At 37.8% G+C, this 21,673-nt stretch overlaps 2 protein-coding genes across 4 annotated transcripts in view; both read right to left on the minus strand.

Moving 5' to 3' along the window:
* Ipo11 (importin 11) overlaps positions 1–21,673 on the minus strand; it is a 159,886-nt gene that overhangs the window by 36,597 nt on the left and 101,616 nt on the right. For all 3 annotated transcript variants that reach the window (XM_005356759.3, XM_013349792.2, XM_005356758.2), the window contains one exon: positions 7,660–7,755. In XM_005356759.3, the coding sequence (XP_005356816.1) occupies positions 7,660–7,755 (96 nt within the window). The remainder of the gene's footprint in view (positions 1–7,659; positions 7,756–21,673) is intronic.
* Positions 15,783–18,370, minus strand: Lrrc70 (leucine rich repeat containing 70). The gene is made up of 2 exons (XM_026783757.1): positions 18,178–18,370; positions 15,783–16,785 (listed from the first exon to the last, which is right to left on the minus strand). The coding sequence occupies exon 2, from the start codon at positions 16,635–16,637 to the stop codon at positions 15,939–15,941; it is 699 nt and encodes a 232-aa protein (XP_026639558.1). The 5' UTR covers positions 16,638–16,785; positions 18,178–18,370; the 3' UTR covers positions 15,783–15,938.

Raw genomic sequence — 21,673 nt, forward strand, 5'->3', positions numbered from 1 at the left:
AAAACCAAAACCAAACAACCACCCTTCTATTTTAATATAATTCTGTTGCTGCCCTACAGTAAACTCAGAGGAGCAAGCATGCTAGGCAAGAGTTCAACCCCTGAGCACCACCCCTTCCTTCATCCTTCTTACAGAGCCTGAATCTGTTCAGCTTCACTCTGCTTCCAGCCATCATAAACTTCTAAAATGGCCAGTTTCAGGATCAGAGTCAGTGCTCAACAAAAGTCACGACAATCCTACTCCCCCAGACAGTGGTGGCTCACAGAGGGGGCATGTTTGTGGAATTCTGGTCAATTAGATAGAAGGAATGAAATCTTTGAAATGGTTTCTAGAAAAGATTTACTTCAATCTTTAAAAAGACATGGAGAGGAGAGAGTCTGCTACTAGCGCTCGTGTAACCCCTGGAGCTACTCTGTGTCCACGCAGAAAATAGCCTGCAGGTCAGGCTGATGTGCTTGAGGGATAGAGTGGACAGAACCTGGGTCTTTGATGCTGTTGGCAAGGTCACACTAGCTAATGCTGGAGTCACTTGCCTACAAGCATACTGTTGCCAGAGAGAGTCAAGACCTTATTGTTAAAGCTTAAGTTCTATTACAGTCCCTTATATAACTACTAGGAGAAGGAAATATTTTTGGTTTCCTTCTCCTAGTAAACCTATTTCCCTCTACTTAAAAACAACAGCATGCAGCTCTTAGGACTTCTTTTTGCACTGACATTTATTTAGTTCACAGCTAAGTCTTTCATCCATACGCCACAGCCCCACCCATTTAAGTGTTGCTATTTCCTTACGTGCAGTCTCAAATCCTTTTATGGTCCGAATATAAGTAACTAAGTAAACATAGTATATTATTAGCAATGCAGAAAATGTGCCAAGAAGGAGCACAGACCAAAGCCAAAGCCATGACACACCGAGAAGAGATTCTGAGTCAGCCCACTATTTAAAAAGTCTATCTAGGGTTTGGTGACAATCCATGGAAAAGAGAACAAGCCATGCAAGGTATTAGGAGTCAGCACAGAATATCATCCAACAGCTTGCTTCAGTTCACACCTGGGCTTTGAACTTTATGAAGCAGAAGGCATGGCTGAGGAGGGGAACACAGAGAGACCTCTGAGGAAGACTAAAGACAGAAGATAGCAGAGAGTGGGTTTTGTTTCTCGTTATTTTGCTGTTGATGTTATGTAGTTTCCCAGTCTTTTCCCTCCTGAAGGGACTTCTGGTGAGTACAATGAATCAAATGAAGAAATAAACTCATTATAAAAGCCTAAGGTTTATTTTTTTCAAATAAGACTACTTCCTTTATAGCTGTGTTTTATACTCTACAGACATAAAAAAAAATTATGAGTCTTTTCTAATCAACTTTACTGCCTCTTGAAAAAGCTAGCTAAATTCTTTCTTCCTTTTTACTTCCCAAACTCTGTCAAGAGGTTATCAATTTCTCTTCCTAGTATTTTTGTAAATGAAATATTCATAAGAAAAAAAAAAGAAAGCATGCTATACAGACCATCAGCACACACGTCTCTAGTCTCACTGATGTGCTGTCCTGGGTTGATGAAGAGACTCTCACAGAAAAATAAACAACGCACAGATGCACATTCCCCAACTCTCAAGTGACACTCCCCTAAGGGATTTATTTCCTGCAACAATCTCAAGCAACACTGCTATATTAATTATAGCCAACCATTGCATATTCATTTACCTTAGAATATGAACTTTTTAATAGATAAAATAAGAATATAGAATCATTAGAAGAACATATAAGAACTCACTGCTGTTTTCCCAAACAAAATATACTGAAATTTTAAAAGGCCTAAACAAATGTCATTAGGCCATATTAAGACACAAAGACAAAAAGAGGATAGAAACAGCAATTAAAAAAATAATGTGCATACTATCCAATTATAAATACCTGCTGGCTCTCCTTAGCTGCTCCAACCACCCTTCCTCCAAAGCTCACCTCAAATTCAGTTCAGCATTGATCACAACATAGTATGACCTGTAACAGCTACCTAAGTGGTTTTTCTGCCTCTGGCTCACAATTTCTACAGGTCATATGAGTCTCATTATAAACCTGATGATCTCATGACTTAAGGTATTTTTCTAAAGCCAGAACCACAGGGCATACACTGCCACACTTGGGATGCAGTCTGGCCCCTTCATGAATTACATTTACAACAGATAATTCCTTAGGCCCTTCTTTTTATAAGTTGGAAGCTTTGTTGAATGGGCTTTTGTCCTAAGGGCACCACGCCTATTCTATTTTGACCAAAGGCTTTGTCTTTTGTCTCTCAACACAAGCCTTGGCTCAAACATTAAATTTCCTGGTGCTCTTTTTCTCCTTACACTTTACTTTTTTTCTTTTTTCTTTTTCTTTTGCCCTGCTTGCTCTTCTTCATTTCAGACCTGCATAAGTGTGAATAGCAATAACCAAGTGACAGAGTACACTGAAAAACTCCTCTGGCCAACACAACAGTCCAAAACTTTTCAACTTAGCCTCAGGTAGAGTCTTACAAGGACAAAAAGCAACCACATTCTCTGCAGCTTAGTCTAATACTGTTCCCCTCTGAGACCTTTTTGAGCTGAGCCACTGTAGTCCACACTGTTTTTATTACTTTGTCTTTCCAAAATCCTGTTAGTGTCAGTCTGTTAAGCGCCACTTACAGTGTTCAACTGCTTTCCTGGTCCAAATTTCCAAAGTCTTCCACATTCCTCCAAAAATCGAGCATGGTCAGACCTATTACAACAGTAGCCCACTCCCTGGTACCAACTTCTGTCTTAGCTACTTTTTTATTGCTGAGACAAAACACACCAAGACAACTTGGGAAAGAAAACACTTACTGGCTTTGAGGTCTCTTTTCTCAGGCTTCATTCAGTGTGACAGTCAGTCCACTTTCCGATGCCTGTGAGTCAAGATGTAAACACTCTCAGCTCCAATAGCATGTGTGCCTGTATGCAGCCATGCTCCCTGCCATGATAAACTGAACCTCTGAACTGTAAGTAAGTTACCACAATTAAACGTTTCCTTTATAAAAATTGGCATGGTCCACTTCATAGCAATAGAAACCTAACTAACACACTGGGACATTCTCATTCAAACTACTATATGTCACTTCCATACTTAAAAATTAACACTGACCTCTATTGATTAAAAAATAAAAATTCCAAAACTGTTTTATGCTGGGCACTTAACTAGTTGGATCCAATCCACTACAGACCCTCAGAAGTTTTTCTGGCTGGAAATGTAGAGTAATAAATCACTTTCCTATTTTTTGCAAGGTTTAATCTCCCGATAAACACAAAAACCCAAACAACTGCTGCTCTCAGTCTCTTGAACTCTCTGACCTGTTTTGGATCCTAGTGCTGCTCCACTGGTATCAGTTTCCCCGGAAGGGAGATTGTTGCTTTCTTATACAGCACAATGCCTGGCCTAAACAAGTGGGAAGAGGAAAGCTATCAATAAAGTTTTTTTCATGTGATAGTTACATGTCAACCTAACCCAGTGTCTTAGTGAGAGTTCAATAACTGTGAAGAAACACCATGTCCACCACGGCAACTCTTGAGAATAAAAACAATGGATAGGGCGGCTCAGTTCAGAGCTTTAGTCCATTAACATAACAGTGGGACATGGTGGTCTGCAGGCAGATATGATGCTGGTGAAGTAGCTGAGAGTCCTACATCTTTATCTGCAGGTAACAGGAAGTAAACTATGTCACTGGGCATAGCTTGAACATAGGAGACCTCAAAACCTACCCCCACAGTAACACTTCCTCCAACAAAACCACACCTACTCCAACAAAGGCACATCTCATAGTGCCACTCTCTATGGGCTTAGAGGGGCCAATTACATTCAAACTACCACACCCAGCCACCAGGAGCCCAGGTATTGGTAGATATTTTAGGTTTGCAGAAAAGCTATTTTTAGATGGGACCAGTTTCTGAATCATGAGCTGGATAAAGCAAATGTCCTCTCTACATGTATTGGGACTTTGCCAACACAGCAAATATGCAGAAAAATGTTGAGTCAGAGAATTCATGCTCTATCTGCTTTTAAGTTAAAACTTGTGAAATTTTTCTGCCTTTAACCTGGATGGACAAGAACTAAAAACTACCAGGTCTCCTAAGTCTAGTTTCCCACTGTAGACCAGAGATGCATCAGGCTCTGTGATCAGATGAGTCAATTTCTTAAAAGAAATATTTTTAGAGTTCTGTTTACTGTTTCTGCAGAGGATTCTAATATGTATACTACTTACAGAAGTGAAGAAAACAACTTTCTTCCTTTGTTCTAATTCACGCTCAAATGGTATTATAATTAAAATGCCAACGGAACCAGAAAGATTAGCTTCCTGTCAATGAACCGTTCAATTAAACATAAAGAAAAACCTGGAAAGTAAGTAGGCCACTAAAATGACTCTTTGATGCTTTTCATTTGAACTTTTCTGGAAGTCTAAATGTGTCTTGTATGCTGTATGAACAGATTACAGAGTAGGAAGACTTACCACAGACCACACTAAGAAGCCGAACTCACACAAGTGGGGTAACTTGTGTCTCTATTACATTCCTCTATGACAAATGCCACCCCGGGGGAAAAAACAATCGCCCAGTAATTCTGGGAAGGGAAACAGCAGTGAATGATGGATTCTGGCTCCCAGGAACACAAGCCCTCATGTCTGGATTCTCTTTGTTTAGATTTCATTTTTTATTTTATTTTACTGTTTCATTTCTACTGTGGATTCCAGGGTTCAGCTCAGGTTGTCAAGTGTGCACAGCACGTACTTTTAGCCCACTGAGCCATCTCACCAGCCATCAGTTTGTATTTCTATGACAGTTTCCTAATTAGGTTGTTTTCTTTCTAAACCAAAAGTTTTTTATTTTATGCTAAAATTGGTATAAGGAAGAATTTTCTCATCTTATTATATATTATTCCACGTGTGTGTGTGTGTGCACGCACATAATACTTATGTAAATTGGAAAAGCACTTTCTTGTCTTATATATTATTTCTTTTTTTCATATATTTAAAGTATATTTATATAAAATAAACTGGACAAGAAATATCTGAACATATCCTGAGTACTTTACCATCACTTCCAAATTATGTTACACACTGTATATAAACATATGGTCCTGCTATAGTAAAGTCTTATTGTAACAATTCCTGCTAACTTTAAAGGTAAATTCCCTTCATGCATGAGTGGTTACTTCTGTTTTGTAGTCACAAAAAGCTGGATATTCCTATTTCATAGTAATTCTTCAAAAGTTAAATAATATATCAGACATTTTTATGTTTAATAAGATCCAAATTTATCTCCTTACAGTGTTTTCAACAAAACATGACTCAAATGGAAATCTTTCTCATTGGCTATAAATGGCTTTGTAAAGAGCAAAGAAATCAGGTTCTCTGTATTAATAAGTCAAGCAGCCTACAATCTCATGAAGTCTGGCTAAACACTATAGCTAAATATCTTTATTAATGTAATAGGAAGAAAAAGATATAATAAATATTACCTGCAGAACAACATAAATGATTTTAAAAATTCAAGCTAATATATGTATGAATAAGAGTATCAGTATTCTTGTTTGTTTGGTTAATTTTTGTTTTGTTTTTGCGAGACAGGATTTCTCTGTAGCTTTGGAGCCTATCCTGAAACCAGCTCTTGTAGACCAGGCTGGTCTCGAACTGACAGAGATCTGCCCCTGCCTCCCAAGTGCTGGGATTAAAGGCGTGTGCCACCACTGCCCAGTGATTATCAGTATTCTTTTTTTTTTTTTTTTTTGGGTTTTTGAGACAGGGTTTCTCTGTGGCTTTGGAGCCTGTCCTGGAACTAGCTCTGTAGACCAGGCTGGTCTCGAACTCACAGAGATCCGCCTGCCTCTGCCTCCCGAGTGCTGGGATTAAAGGCGTGCGCCACCACCGCCCGGCGATTATCAGTATTCTTAAGACTTATTCATTTTCATTTTATATGTATGAGTTGGCCTGCAGGTACATATATGCACCACATGTATGCATGATGCCCACAGAAGTCAAAGGGTTTGTTAGATCCCCTGGAACTGGATTAAAGACAGTTGTGAACAGTTATGTGGATGCTAGACACTGAGCCTAGGTCCTTTAGAGGAGCAAGAAGTGATCTTAGCATTTGGAGTCGTCTTTCCAGCCCCATCAGTATTCTGTTTGTGTAGTAGTAAGAGCGGCGGAGCTGCGTCCCCAGCACCCCGCCGCCTGCTAGCTTATGCCCTGAAATAATTACACGGACACTGTATTCTTTTAAACACTGCTTAGCCCATTAGCTCTAGCCCTTACTGGCTAATTCTGATATCCTGATCAACCCATCTCTAATAAACCGTGTAGCACCGGTCTTACCGGCAAAGATTCAGCATGTCTGACCTGGCGGCTTGCTTCATCGCATGCGTGCGTGTGCCCAGGAGAGGGGAGCATGGCCTCTCCTCCAGAGAGCAGAACTGTGAGTCTGAGCTCACTTCCTCTTTCTCCCAGCATTCTGTTCTATTTACTCCACCCACCTATGTTTTAACCTATGAGGGCCAAGCAGTTTCTTTATTTAATTAACCAATGACCTTCCTCCATCATGTTTGTTTATTTTTGTTTTTGAGACAGGGTCTTATTATGTAGACTAGGCTGGCCTGGACTCTGTAAACCAGGCTGATCTTGAACTCAGAGAACCACCTGCTGGGACTGAAGTGCTAGTAAGTCTGTCTATCCTTCAGTATTCTTAACACAATTTTGCCAAAACAAAATTTTTGTCAAAACAAAACCATAATTTCTACCAGAAGAACATAATTTTAACTATTACCTTTTAGAGCTAGACAATCAAGGGTATGATTTTAAGATGTTTTAACAACAAAAATACAAAGCAATTCATCCCATTGTCCTCATTATTAGCTTGAAAGGGAACCTATTCAAAAAAGTCCTTAAAAAGAAATTTATGCTAAATCATATTTGGAATTTATTTATGTATTTATTTATATTACTTTAAATTTCTTCTCTGGCAATTTTATACATATATATATATAAAGTAAGTTGATCACATTTATGCCCTATTCCTCTCTCCACCCCCTTTAAATTCCCTTGGAACCCTTCCTTTTTTCATGTCTTTTCAGTGGAGTTGCTTGCATATGTGTGAGCAGCTACTAAATCATAGGTAACTTCCCAGTGACTACACACCTACAGAAAAATAATTCCCTCATTCCCAGCAGCCATTAACTCTTATGAGCTCAGTTAAAAAAAACAAATTATTACCAAGTCACAAAATGATGATTATTATATTGAAACAGCTCAATTTGGACTATCACAATATAATAAATCAAATAAATTTTGTAAGCAAAAATATAATAAATAAAACACTTTGTGTAATCCTGTTGATATAGCTCAGTTCACAGCATACTCGCCAACACATCCAACCCCAGTAACAAATAAAGCAGGTATGAGGGGGGACACAATTATAGTAGTTGGGAAGTGAAAGATAGGAAAAAGAGAAGTTCAATGTCACTTTTGACTATACAAATTCATGGTCAATTTGGGACACATCACACTATGTCTAAAAAAAATTAAATAAAAACTGTATAAAAGACAAAATTATACTTTTGATATTATGAATTAAAACTCATCAGCCCCAAATCTAAGTGTGATTAATATAGACGATCCACCTACTCTTTGTACGTTCTTGTTTCAGGGTCTTCTGTCATGACATCATGAAGGGCCTCCACAGAGATATTTATAATTGCACAGAATTTATCTTGGATAACACTAGAATAAAAGAAAAACAAAACAAATTAATCAGGGAATTTTAATAGCATATTTAAAAAATTTCAAATACTCTTAAACACATAAGTTTAGTACTGAAACAAAAAAAACTTTCAAAATGTCTTTAAGATAATATTTTTCCAACTGCACATATCAGCAGTTTTTCTTTTGCAACATTATCATCTTTAAATATTAATGAGTGAGAGCATCAGGTGAGATAAATGAAGGCTGAGGAGAGGAGTCAGTGTTAAGAGAACTTGCCATGTCAGCATGAGAACCTGAATGTGAGTCCTCAACGTCCACGTAAAAGGGAGATGCAGCCGTGTTTGTCTGTAGCCCTAGCTTTAAGGGTTGAGAATAAAGCTGAGAATGACAGAGAGATACAATTTTATATATATACACTCATTCATTCATTCATTCTCTCTCTCTCTCTCTCTCTCTCTCTCTCTCTCTCTCTCTCTCATACACACACCGATTTTACTTTTTTTTTCAATAGTCTTGTGTTAATTTTATAACTAAGGGCCCAAAAGTGCTGATAAAAATGTCTTTCTGAATTGCAAGGGAAAAGAAAAAAACATATAGTGTCTGTTTGGGTTAAGGCTTTACCCAGCCCCTGGCATCCATATACCCAAAGAGTCTGGGATGTTTGGGTGAAAGTGTCATCCCAGCCCCTGACACTCCTATACCCAAAGAGTCTAGAATGTTTGGGTTAAGGGTTCACCTCAGTCCCTGGCATCCATATATCCAAAGAGTCATCAGTCTTATCCCAGAATCCCCACAACATGAACTATGACAGCATTGAAGTTTACACTGTTTAGATACTTTACAGAATTTAGACTGTAAATATTTTTGTCCCCTAAATGGAAACAATCCTTTCTATATAGTAATTCTCTGCATGGTCATGAGAAAGCATAGAAAAACATCTAGCTCCCCTAGGAAAAGCCAGCCAAGGAGAACCTAAACATTCATAATTCAAAGTCCAATAATTCACTCTTTTTAAAAAACAAAGATTTATTTTTATGTGTAGAGATATGCTTTTCTTGCATGTATGTCTGTATATCACTTGTGAACCTGGTGCCTGTGGAGGCTGGGAAAGGGTGTTGGATCCCCTGGAACTGCAGTTACAGCCAGTTGTGACCCATCATATGGTTGCTGAAAATTGAACCCAGGTACTCTGGAAGAGCTGCTAATGCCTTAATTACTGAGCAACCAGTCCAATCCAGCCCCACAACTCACTACCTTAAAACAAACTTATTTTCTTTAACTCAATGATCTTACAAAGGATTTTCCATATGTAGTATTTATCTAGGTTTTTGTTTGTTGTTACTGCATAGTCACATAAAATTTCTGTGCCATCCTCAAGCCATCATCTCTATCATTAAAAGAAATAATTAAGACAGTGGATATGGTGCTAGTGAGACGGGCCCATAGTTAAAGGCACTTAGCAACATGATTGAAGACCTGAGTTTGCCCTCAGCACTCGTGCTGTACAAACAGAAAAATGACTCTTGCAGGTGGTACACACACACACACACACACACACACACACACACACACACAGAGAGAGAGAGAGAGAGAGAGAGAGAGAGAGAGAGAGAGAGAAGTAATAAAACTTTTAAAAAGATGATCAATATTTAGTGTATTAGTTACTTTTCTTTTATTGTGTGTCTTAAAAAAGGTTTCTCTATTGCTGGGAAAGGCACACCATGACCACAGACATTTTTATAAAGGAATACATTTAATTTGGGTGGTGGCATGCAGACAAACATGGTGCTGGAGAGGTGGCCGAGCATTCTTACATCTTGAATCACAGGCAACAGGAAGTAGTCGGGCTTGCTGGGCGCAGCTTGAACATACCAGAGACCTCAAAGCCTACCTTCACAGTGCAACATACTTCCTCCAACAAGACTACACCCACTCCAACAAGGTCAAATATCCTGGTAGTGACACTCCTCTTGGAGTCTTTCAAGCTACCACACTGAGATAAAAAACCATGACAGTGGCAACTTATAAAAGAAGCATTTTAATTGGGCTTAGGGTACCAGAGCATTATGGTACATAATGGTAGAAGAAAGGCACGGAGGCAGGAGCAGCTGTGAACACACACTAGAACTGCAACCAGGAGGCAGAGAGCTAACTGGGAATTGCACTGAGTCGTCTGCAGTCTCACAGTCTTTACATCACACACCTCCTCCAGCAAGACCACACCTCCTAATCCCTCCCAAACAGGTCTACTAACTGGGGACCAACCATTCAAATATATGAGTTACGGGTGCCATTCTCATGCAAACCACCACATGCTGTATCTTAGCCTTCTAACAGAATTTCCTGTCCTTTGAGATTCTGCGGAGAAAGATTATGCATGAAAAGAAAACAATGCCCAGCAAGGATATACTAAGTTTATGTAGGACATACTAAGGATATGCATGAAAATGAAATGACCAATGTCTAATACAAGTCACACATAACCCAAGCTGGTACCAAACTCGCTCAGTATAAAGGGAGAGACCTCAAACTTGTGATCTTCCTGTCTCCCCTACCTACACCATACCTGATTTTTGTGGTACAGAAAATCAAATCTAGGGTTTCACGCATGCTAGGTTAAGTAGTCTACTAACTGAGTTCCATCTCCAACCTTGGTTTCCTTAAAAGAGGGAATATAAAGAAACTTAACAGAGATTAGTAATCATGGGACCAGGCTAAGATCTCACCATTGTTAATGCTGAAAATTGTTTAAAGCAAAACTATATCATAAGTAATTACAAGGCAATCAAAAGATATACCCTAGAACAAATTTAAAAAGTCAGTTGTCAGTGCTGGAGAATGGTTTGGCACTGAAAAGCCCTGACTGCTCTTCCAGAAGCCATCCACAGGGTGGCTCACAGCAGTCTATATAACTCCAGTTAGAGGGGATCCAACAGGCACAGGATATAGTGGTACACAGACAAAACACCCATACACATAAAATAATAAAAAGGCATCTGTAGTAACATTATTAAAGTTGTATGAAAAGGTACTTGTATTCAGGAATAAAGCCCGAAGAAGTCCCATATGTCATACAGTTCAGGCAAAATGAGGATAATGTGCTCTAGAAAAGTGTTACACACACACACACACACACACACACACACACACACACACACACACACAGACTTAGACCGGGTCTCATTATGGTAGCTCTTGCTGTTCTGAAACTCACTATGTAGACCACCTGCCTCTTCCTCCCCAGTGCTGCAATTAACACCAGGTCCAGTTAGTGTTCCATAATTAAAAGGCAACTCTGACTATTAATGATGAGGGCACTGATAACAATAATTGGTAAGTAGCTACCTGCCAATAAAACACAAGATAGCAGCAAAGTTCACAAAACAAAATTACACAAATGAGGCTTGATGGCAAAAAAAAGAAAAGACACAGTTGGTGAGATGGATTGGTAAATATGATCAAGATACATTGAAATACATTGCACCAAATTCTCAAAAAGAAAAAAGAAAAAAATTAAGCAAAAACTAGTAATCTCGATATTTTAAAAAATTTGCAAGAAAGAGATAAAATTATAATTTCAAATAAGAGGAAAAACTACTTCTCTACGGTATTCTTTTTAAAGCCTTTATGTGTATGAGTGTTTTGTCTGTGTCTATGTAGGTGTACCATGGGCATACCTGGTACCCTCAGAAATCAGAAGAGAATGTTGGATCCCCTGAAACTGGTGTTATAAATGTCTGTGAGCCATCATTTAGGCGCTAGAACCACACTCAGGTCCCTCTACAAGAGGAGCGAGTGCTCTTGATCACCGAGCCATCTTTCTAGCCTGTATTTTTAAATTATTTAAAAATATTTATATGGCAGACACGCAGAGTGGGGAAAGCCTTTGATTCCAGCACTTTGGAAGCAGAGGCAACACATCTGTGTGTGCCAGTTAGCTTGGTCTACATATGGTTGGTTCCAGGGGAGCCAGGGCAACAGAATAAGACTTTAAAAAGATTAAGTCTTTAAAAAGAAAAGAAACTATGCAATTAACTAACAACTTTATACAAACAAAAATTTGACTTCTTCTAGCCAAAAAGGCTACCTATTATCTATGTCTACTGCAAGCAGGCTCCCTGGCAGGATTCCTCCTCCTTACTCCCAGCATGGCATCTTAACTGCATCCACATCCTCTCCCATCTGCTCTTGGCAACCTCACAGGCTTCTCAGACTCGGAGACATCTACACTATGGGATGCCTCTCAAAGTAAAAACAAAGGGGAAAAGTAAGAGCAGGCTCCCCTAAATTTTCCTCCATGAATAAAGACAAGTTCTATCCCAGCAGTGAACCAGGTCTACTCTTTTTCGTCATTCACCCTTCCAAATTTCAACTCCCCATCACATTCCATAACCATCTTCTAGCCTCCAAGGCACTTACACACTCACACAGGTGCGCAGGCACGTGTGCACGTGCACACACACACAGAGAAACAGATGGTGTAACTACACATTCACACCCACACAGTGGACTAATTAATAGAAATCCTGGAACTTTATACATGAGAAAACACAAAACCACCTAGGAATGAAAAGCTGGTAACAAAAAGCGATCCAGACATCTCTTTCCTGGATGCCTGTTTCTCAGAATTCCCTCACTCTCTCACAATGTCTACCTAAACTGCCCGTCACTTAGCCTCTGGCTATCAAAACGCTGGCAATCTTTCAGTTACAAAAGACTAAGAGGTTCCTTGATCTTCACCCTGGTCTCTCCTCCATCTTATGTGACAATCTCTATTTCCTGGTCACCTGGTGCTAAAGTGACCAGGTATCTTCTGTCTGGTATCACAGATATCCTCACTTGTAGCAAAATGTCTCTATTAATACACTGCAAGAAAAGTTCTAGTGCTTTCCAGTTATTCCAAAAGGCTCTGAAATTCTACAAACCAGCTATGTTACACAACTTCATAATTTATGCTGTAAGTAAATGGCAGCCTAGTTACCAGAGAAAAAGACTTCCATGAAATGGCCCTGGACCTTTAACCACTGATTATACATTCAATGGAAAACTGTGTTCAGTTTTAAAACTGTCCTCCTGAAATGTAATTATCATAAATTGGAGCCTGTCCATTCCTGAGTACTCTAATCAAGAACATTTAATAAATGGTAGAGGCTAGAACTTACAAATAACGGTCAGGAAATATAGATACATTAAAAAGGGACAAAGTAAGCTTTATTTAAAAAGTCACTCAAAACAAAGAACAAAGAAACTGTTGTAAAAACTTATTACGCATATTACTTCAATTATCTCCTATTTTTAAAACTAAAATGCCAAGAGATCAAAAAGTAAGTTGAGTAATAATTTTAAAGGAAGCACCTGCGGACAAAGCACAAAATGAATGTAATATCAAACCTATGTGCTCAATTACAGCTTCATTTGTAGACTGCTAAATCACAATATAAGCTACGTAAAATATATATATCATACCACAGATCAAAGTAAAAGCCCCATCATACAGATTTTTCTAAACTGCAAACATACAATTCTATTTCTGTCAAATGTCTTTAAGACAGACAGGGCTCCAGTTTGGGGGACATGAAGAAACTCTTACTATTTACAACACATACTGCTGCACTATTTATTTTTCCTTCCATTAAATGTACTATTAGCTATGAAATGAAAACAATGGGAATACTAGGAATATGGAGGACTTAACAAAAAGAGCAAGCATTAATGAAAATGCTCCAGTTCCCCCCCCCCAAAAAAACCTTCATTTCAGTCACAAAGAATGTAAGAAAATAAAGAGTTTTGTTTGTTTTTTACTATAATCATCCCCCACCCTGAAATCCAAGTTAGGCAAAAAGAACCTAACAGTGAGAACTCAGGAGTGAGTGCAGAAGAAATTACTATTATCATTTTTTATAAGTGAATGCGTGTCTTATATGCAGAGGACGAAGGACAACCTGAGTCATCCATCCTGACCATCCACCTTGTTTGAGACAGAATCTCTTTGGTTATTTTCCACTACTTGTACCAGGCTAGCAACCCTAGAAACCTGCAGGGTTTACTGTGTCTATGCTTCCCATCTTTCACAAGAGCTCAGGGATAACACACACTGATGCTTTTACAAGGTCTAAGGATTCAAACCCAGGCCCTTATGCTTGCACCTCCCGGCTCTGTACCACTTTCTAATGCATCTTCAACTCCTCAAATATCTTTATGCAGTGGTTCTCAACACACGGTTTCCCAACCAGCAGTTATCAGCAAACTTGTTAAAACTGATAACTAGACAGGCATGTTGGCACACATCTTTAATCTCAACACTTTGCCAGCCTGGTCTACACAGTAAGACCCTGTCTCAAAACAAAACTTGAAAACTAACAAGCTTGTTCCACATCCACTCAATCTGAGAGAAAGTGGTAGAAACAGGGCAGGGATAAGCAGACACCTAGGCGGGTCTGAGATTGAGAACCCATAGTAAGGCATTGCACAATAATACTTCTTGTAAGTATCCCCATGTTATAAAAGAAGTTAAAATTATTACTTGGTTAAACATCCAGAATGCTTTAGAATACTACCACACGGCTAATATTCATTTTTAATGAATTAATTTAAAAAAATATAAAACTTGGGTCAAGAGGAAGGACACACATATTTTTTTAATATTATACAGAGTGGTACAAAACTACAAATGTATACTAATATAGAAAAGCACTGCATTACTTGATTTATTAATAAATGTCTATATTAAAGAGTCTAAAAGCTAAAGTTCTAATCTTCCTTGCTTACCTATTTTGCAAAATTATGGCCTAAGTGCTTGTAATTTTGGTAGCAAATGTTTACTTTGAATGTGTTATATGGTAAACTGAAGTGGATTTACTAGACAAACCTTATCCTGAACATCTACTTGCCAGGTATTTACACATGGACATCAAATATACATGAATCTCAAATTCTATCAATTCAAAACTGAATCATGTTGACCCACCCACCTCCCAGACCGTGGCACAGAATTGCCTATGGCAAAGCAGAACATTTTTTCTTATATCTCCTTTACCTGCCACACCTCAATCAATCACGAAAGCAGGTCCTTTGACTTCCAGAATAGTTCCTGATCCATCCTACCCACTACATTGGTACAGGCCTCCAGCATGTCCACCTGGGTTAATGGTTCTACTTCTTATCCAGTTAATTCTGTTCCCTCCATAAAGAGTCAACTTTTTCTACAACAGGTCTAATCCCATAGTGTCTCTCCACCACTTAAATTCCTCAAGGGCTCTTGGTGGCCCTCAGAATAAAGCATGAAATTATAATAGCTTTAATCCATTGATCTCTCTCTTCTACTGCAAATCTCTTACTACCTAAGCAACTCTAAGTATACTGAATTTTGGTCATAGAAAACAGTATTCTTTCTTGCTCTACATGGTAACCTCTCTGACCACTTTCTTCACTAGGTTAATCTCAATGTTTTATGATAAAAGGATTTTTGTTGTTGGCGTTGTTCAGTTTTGGTTTTGACACATGACCCTTACAATGCATCCCTGGCCAGCCTAGAATTCACAGAAAGCTGCCTGCTTCTGCTGCTTGGGCATCGAGACGTGTGTGTTACTACGCCCAGAATGATAGTTTTAGCGTCTCTTTTATTTTTCATAAAGTTATGCTTTGTCACCACATATACACAAAAGTGCTATCGAGAACAGCACTTAGCATACTGCATAGCAATCATGCGTCTTCTTCTAGATTCAAGTTTTACTAAGAATAGAAATCATATTTAATTTTTCAAAATTATACTCCTAGTGTCTAGGCAGCAACAAAGCATAAAATTAAAAACTTCAGCTCAAGTAAAAAAGACTTACAACATGTCATAAGACATGAGAATTCTGGAAAATTACTTGAGCTCTCTCTTCCTATTTTTCTTCTTGTATAATTTAAATAAGACAGTACAATCTTATAAGACTTATGAAATAAACATTAATTGTGACATATGATGCATTTAACATGATGCTCAGTACCCAAAAAGTTGGCTGCTTATCCTGTTACAACATCAAAGAAAATATATGCAGAATAAATATACTTTATTCAAATTACCAATAAGCATTTTAATAATTCTAACATCACATAATTTATTATGTTTCCAAGTAATGTATATAAATCTATAGGAAGGGTTGAACTTTGTGTCCACATGGCACTACAGGGCTTTTTACAGTCAATATTTAGTTGAGTTATAAAGCAGAATGTTCAAAGAGAATGACCTGTGCCTCGTTATCAGGAACAATTTGTTTAAGTTCAATCTGCTGCAAGCCAGGACTTTCCAAAGAATTTGGGGAGGTATTACAAATTGAGGTAGGTACATTATACCTTGCTGATTGATAAAAGCTGTAATACTCAAGTCTATTTTCCACTGAGTTTTCTAGAGCCTTTAACTTTTGTTTAAACTGAATAACTTTGTAGATCAAAAAAAAGATTAAAACACAAGCTAAGATGAAAAAAGCTAGCAAAATGTCAAATGCCTCATTCAACTTCTCAACTTCTTGGGTACAAATTAGAGATATTTTTCCTGACACAGAAGAGGCATCGGTTGGTAGAGCACTGGTTTTTTCCAAGTTCAAGTTAACAGGAGTAAGCTGTATTTGCACAGGTAAAACTGTGGTCGTCTCTAATGCATTACCAAATGTATTCTCTTGAAAAAACCTAGTGGCAGATGAAGCACGAATCCGCTCCCAGACGGTAATGCTCTCGGTCACAGTGTTTTCCAAATGATTTCCACTTGCAGTTACTTTATGCCAGGCCATCATTAGTGCAGTGGTCTCGTGATGAATATGAAGAGATTTTACAGCCCAAGCTCTGGATATATTTGTCGAAGATAAAGTGCAATTTGTAATGTCAGTCCATTTAATATAACATAATGCTGTGCCCCACATAGATAGGGAAGTCTGACAACAGATGTTTACAGCAATGGCTGAAGAGGCTAGCCAGTCTCGAAGACCCAAAAGTTTGCGTTCACAAAATTGGAATTTCCCTGAAGATGAATCAATGAAGATAATGGCTTAGGGACCCTTGGATGTAATTCTGTAAGATTATTAAATGACAGATTAAGGATCTTCAAAGGTGCTCCCATATTTTAAATGTATCATTATCAATGTTTCAATTGTTTCTAACTTAAAATAATTTCCTTAACAAGCTAAATGCATCATGTCCAAATTTTCTAAATAGTTACCAGTTAAGATTAAATGTTTAAGACTATTAATTTTACTAAATCCATCCCTACTAACAATATAATCCTTACATGCTTTGGGGGGATACTTTACATGGATAACTCTTTTAAATGCAAAGAACTATCATTTTTCAAAAGGTCAGCAAGATAAGACAGTCTCAAGATTTGTAAGTACATTTAATGCTACTTTTGTTAAATTATACTTTCTAGATACAAATAATCAAGGAATATAAGATACTAAAACTCTGAGATCGACATTCTTAATTTTTGTTGTTCAAAGAATCAAGAATCTGGGAACCTCTGTACCACTGCTGAGCACAGTGAAGCAAGACCTCTATAGACGTAGATACTGAGATAAACCAGATCATTAAGCAATCTTCTTGGAACAAAAAACACACAATTAGACTATAAATATAATTCAATGAGGATCTGACAGTCCCTTAAATATTTCAGGCTCTAAGCATTTTATAAAACTGTTTAGAGACAGAACATATAAATGACCTAACAAAGCCTTTTAGATATTCATGCACAATATTAGAGTTATCCAAATACAATGTTGCAAAAGAATTAAGTACTATAAGTTCACTTTCACTTATATGAGACATTATTCCCAATAAGTTTCAGAAAAACTGTACTTTCAGTAAAGTTCTAAGGAGTATGAAAGGCCTGTGCTTCTCTCTCTCTCAAGAAGAGCTGGTAAGGAAACACACCTAGTAATCCTTTATACAATAACAATACAAAAAAGCAGGTAACAACCAGAAAGAAATGTAGGCAAAGCAGAGAAAATGATATACATATGTAAGCAAACCTAGTATCTTTTTTCATATCAGAATTAACTCCAAAGACAAAACTTTAAATTATCAAGGTTTTAAAACAAAAGTATCAAAATACTCAAACTTCAGCAATCTATTTAAACTAGGGTTGGCTAAGAACACAGGTTAACTCAGACTATGGGTGAAAGTCTCTACAAAGAACATTTGGGATAGAATGCAGGCACTGCAATGAAACCCACTCTTTAGCAAAGATAATTCAAACTCCATAAACTGAAAAATGCTTGCAATAATTAACTATTACAATCAGCTACAACAGATGATATGAAACAGAGGTTTGGAATACATGCCCCGTAATCTACATAAAACCAAACAGCAAAGACCAACTTTATGAAAATATGAACACTGTATAAAAATCAAGCTATAATATTCCACAAAATTCATTTCAGCTACAAGTCTGTACTTAAATAATCTTACCAAGAAAAAGAAAATCATATCACCACTTGTCTTTCTTAAGCAAAGACTTTTGTTTTAACTTTGAAGAATGCCGTTCTTTAGCTCAGTTTCTTTCTGGGCCACTGCTGACCTCCACTGCACCACCTCTTTTAAATTTTAAAGTCACAGCTTGCTCAGGAAACGCCACTCTTCACACTGGTTCCTCTACAGTCAGTGTGTAAAACGGGGTTGCCATGGATACAGGAAACTGAGAGACAGGAAGTAAGTTTATCTGTGCTTCAAAAGTATTGTTAAAAGGAAATCTCAGGGACCTATTTTTTTTTTCCAGAATGCATTCAGTTTTCCTAATATATGCCTAAATAGCTCCTACAACTTAAAGATATTTTTAAAGCCAGATGCTTGAAAACTTGAGGTATTCAAAATATAAATAAGAAGTCTTTAGTTGTCAACAACACGTCGTGTGTGTATGCAAATGCATGCATACACTGCATTGTGTAGGAAGGCCAGAAATTGACATCAGTGCCCTCCTCTTTTATTCTCCAACCTACTTTTTAAGCCAGGTTCTCGAACCTGGGGCTCACTGAGCTCCTGAGATAAACTCCACTTCTCAGAGATAGGAGGACAGGCCGCAACACCACACATGGATTTTTAAGATGGATGTTTGGGATCTGAACTCAGGGTCTCACACTTGCAAGGCAAGCAAGCACATTACTGACAGAGATATTTCCAGCTCAACAACACAAATTACTACATAACAAAAAGCACAATGAAATAAAAGTATATAAAATAATGTGATTTTGTTTTTCAACAGGGTCTCAATATATAGCCTTGGCCAGCCTAAACTCTCTATGTAGACCAGGCTTGCCCCTGCCTCCAGAGCCTGGGATTAAAGGCGTGTGCCACCACATTAAGAATATTTAAATGCATTAACATTTTTATTTTCAAACACTTATTGAAGATTTATTCACTTAAAAACAGTACATAAAATCAACCAATAATTTAGAAGAATACAAAGTATTAATACATTATCTGCTGAGATTTTCTGTTACTGAAAAAAAAATATGTACAGACTATTATCAATTAGATATTAAGGCATAAACCCTGGGGGTGGGGGGATAATATAAAGTTCCTTACCAAACTATTAATAGAAGTTTATCTTTGCATAAAGAGCTAGGGAGAAGAGACTGGGAGAAGAGTAGGTAAAATGCTCACCATGCAAGCATTATGACCTGCGTTGGGATCACTAGCACGCATGTAGAAAAGCTGAGTGTGGCTGCATTACCTACAACCCTGGTATTAGTAAGGCAGGGACAGGAGGTAATCCCTGAGGCGTGCTGGCCTCCCATCCTCCTGAATGAGTCATCTACAGGGCTAGTGAAGAGAGACTGAGAAAGAAGTCCAAAGCTGAACTCTGGTGTTCATACGTGTACACAGGTACACAAACAGGTATGCACACACAGAGTTGGGAAGAATTACTTTTCATACTATAGAAATGTCTGAATTCATTTAAATACTTTAGTTTTAAAATGGAATCTAAATCTAATAAAATTTTTATTGAAATGAAGATTTAGGGGTCAGCCAGACAACTCAGCAAATAAAAGTGCTTGGCATACTAGCCTCATAACTTGAGTTGATTTCCGGAATCCATGGGGGGAAAAAAAAAAGCCAGGCACAGTGTATCCATCCCTAATCTCAGTACTTCCATAGAGAGATGGGAGATGGAAACTAGAGAATCATCTAGAATCTTTCAAGCCAGCTAACTTGAAGCATGTCAGGGGGGAAAAAAAAAAAACTCCGACTTAACAAAGTGAAAAGAGAGAACCAACTCTCAAAACTGTCTTGTGACCTTAATATATATGCTATATAAAACACACACATATCCCGTTACACAAGTAAATAAATAAAATAGACTTATAGAGTTGAATGAAATTTTTATATATTGTTTAGTCATTGATTTCTGGCTTTTAACCAATTTTTTTTAGTATTATCAGTAAAATACAAAGTAACAGGGAGCATTATACAGTCTATTTTCAATTAAATCACACAGATCAAGTAGGAAAGAATTACAGGACAAGTCTATTAAATTCAGAATAAAGAAACAGGAGAAACACACGATCAGAACACATTAGTTCCCCTCTCCTCTGTACCTGTCCACTTCAGTGGTTTCTCTGTGCTGCCTTAACTATGAATTTTAGGGGTGAAGAGTGCCACTTGTTTAGTCAATTCGCTTTCAGTAACTGCAAATAGCCTTTATGAAATTACATAAAATTATTGAATTCTACCAAAAGAAATGTGTTCTTAAATTAGTATAGCATTATAATTTTTAATTTTTCTTCCAAATAGCAACATGCCCTTTATAGAACATTCCTTACAAATACAATCCCTAAGTTAAAACTTTAAACAAAATGTACACTGAAAGAAAACAACTCTATCAGTGTCTGCACAAACTGAATGAAATTCAGCTAGACAGAAAAACCAATAAACCAGGGGCAGGAAGATGGCAGAGCAGGCAGAGGCATCTGCCACCAAAGCCGACATTCAGTTCACAGGACCCATACTGTTGAAGAAGAGAAACCAATGTCCAAGCTGTCCTCTCATATCTATGCACCTGCCGTGGCACACACACTGGGCCAAAAAAAAATAATTTATTAAAAACCTAATAGAATACATAGTGCCTTTATAAATACCAAATCCAACATTACTGTTTGCTTGCACAGGCACGGAGTATTTCAATGTCCCTTTGAAAATGACATCGCCAGGCAGCAGAAAGTTTGGTGATGCAAAAATAATACTATGCACTCAATAATTTAAACATGATTCTTTTGGTAGAATACTTATTTTAAAAAATGAGCATTGAATCTATGTATTTTCCATTCTGAACCCAAATATAGCAGCATAAACAGTAACATCAATGTAAACAAGAAATTTCCACTAGCTCCTTACCATGAACTGCTTATGCTTAACACAATTAATATACAGGAAGGATGCACCAAAGTATGTATGTTTAGAAATGATTCTCATGGCATTCAAAAGAGTCAATCAGTACACAACAATCAATCAACTATAAGTCAGAAGTCTTTGTATCAGGTAAGCTCCTCAAGGAAGGAATAAAAACATGCTTCCACTATCAAGAGTGAAAAGGTCTCCATAAAATGATGTCTAGAGGCAGATGGCATCTAGGGGAAGGTGATAAGACCACAAGGGACACTACCCTTGGAAGATATAAATGTAGTTTTTTGGGGACACCAATTAGTTCCCATGAGATTAAGCTGCTATAAAGAACAAGCTGAAGGAGCTGGATGCTTAGATCAGTGTAGAACACTTTATCCAGCATGTTTGAGGGCCAGGATTTCAGCCCCAAGGACAGAAAGAAAAGAAGAGAAAGAGAGAGAGAATCTTGCCTCAAAATCTTTCTCTTACACTTACGGTGGTGGTGCACGCCTTTAATCCCAGCACTCGGGAGGCAGAGGCAGGCGGATCTCTGTGAGTTCGAGGCCAGCCTGGTCTACAAGAGCTA

The sequence above is a fragment of the Microtus ochrogaster genome, chromosome 19 (genome assembly GCF_000317375.1).
Source record: "Microtus ochrogaster isolate Prairie Vole_2 chromosome 19, MicOch1.0, whole genome shotgun sequence".
Classification (NCBI taxonomy): domain Eukaryota; kingdom Metazoa; phylum Chordata; class Mammalia; order Rodentia; family Cricetidae; genus Microtus; species Microtus ochrogaster.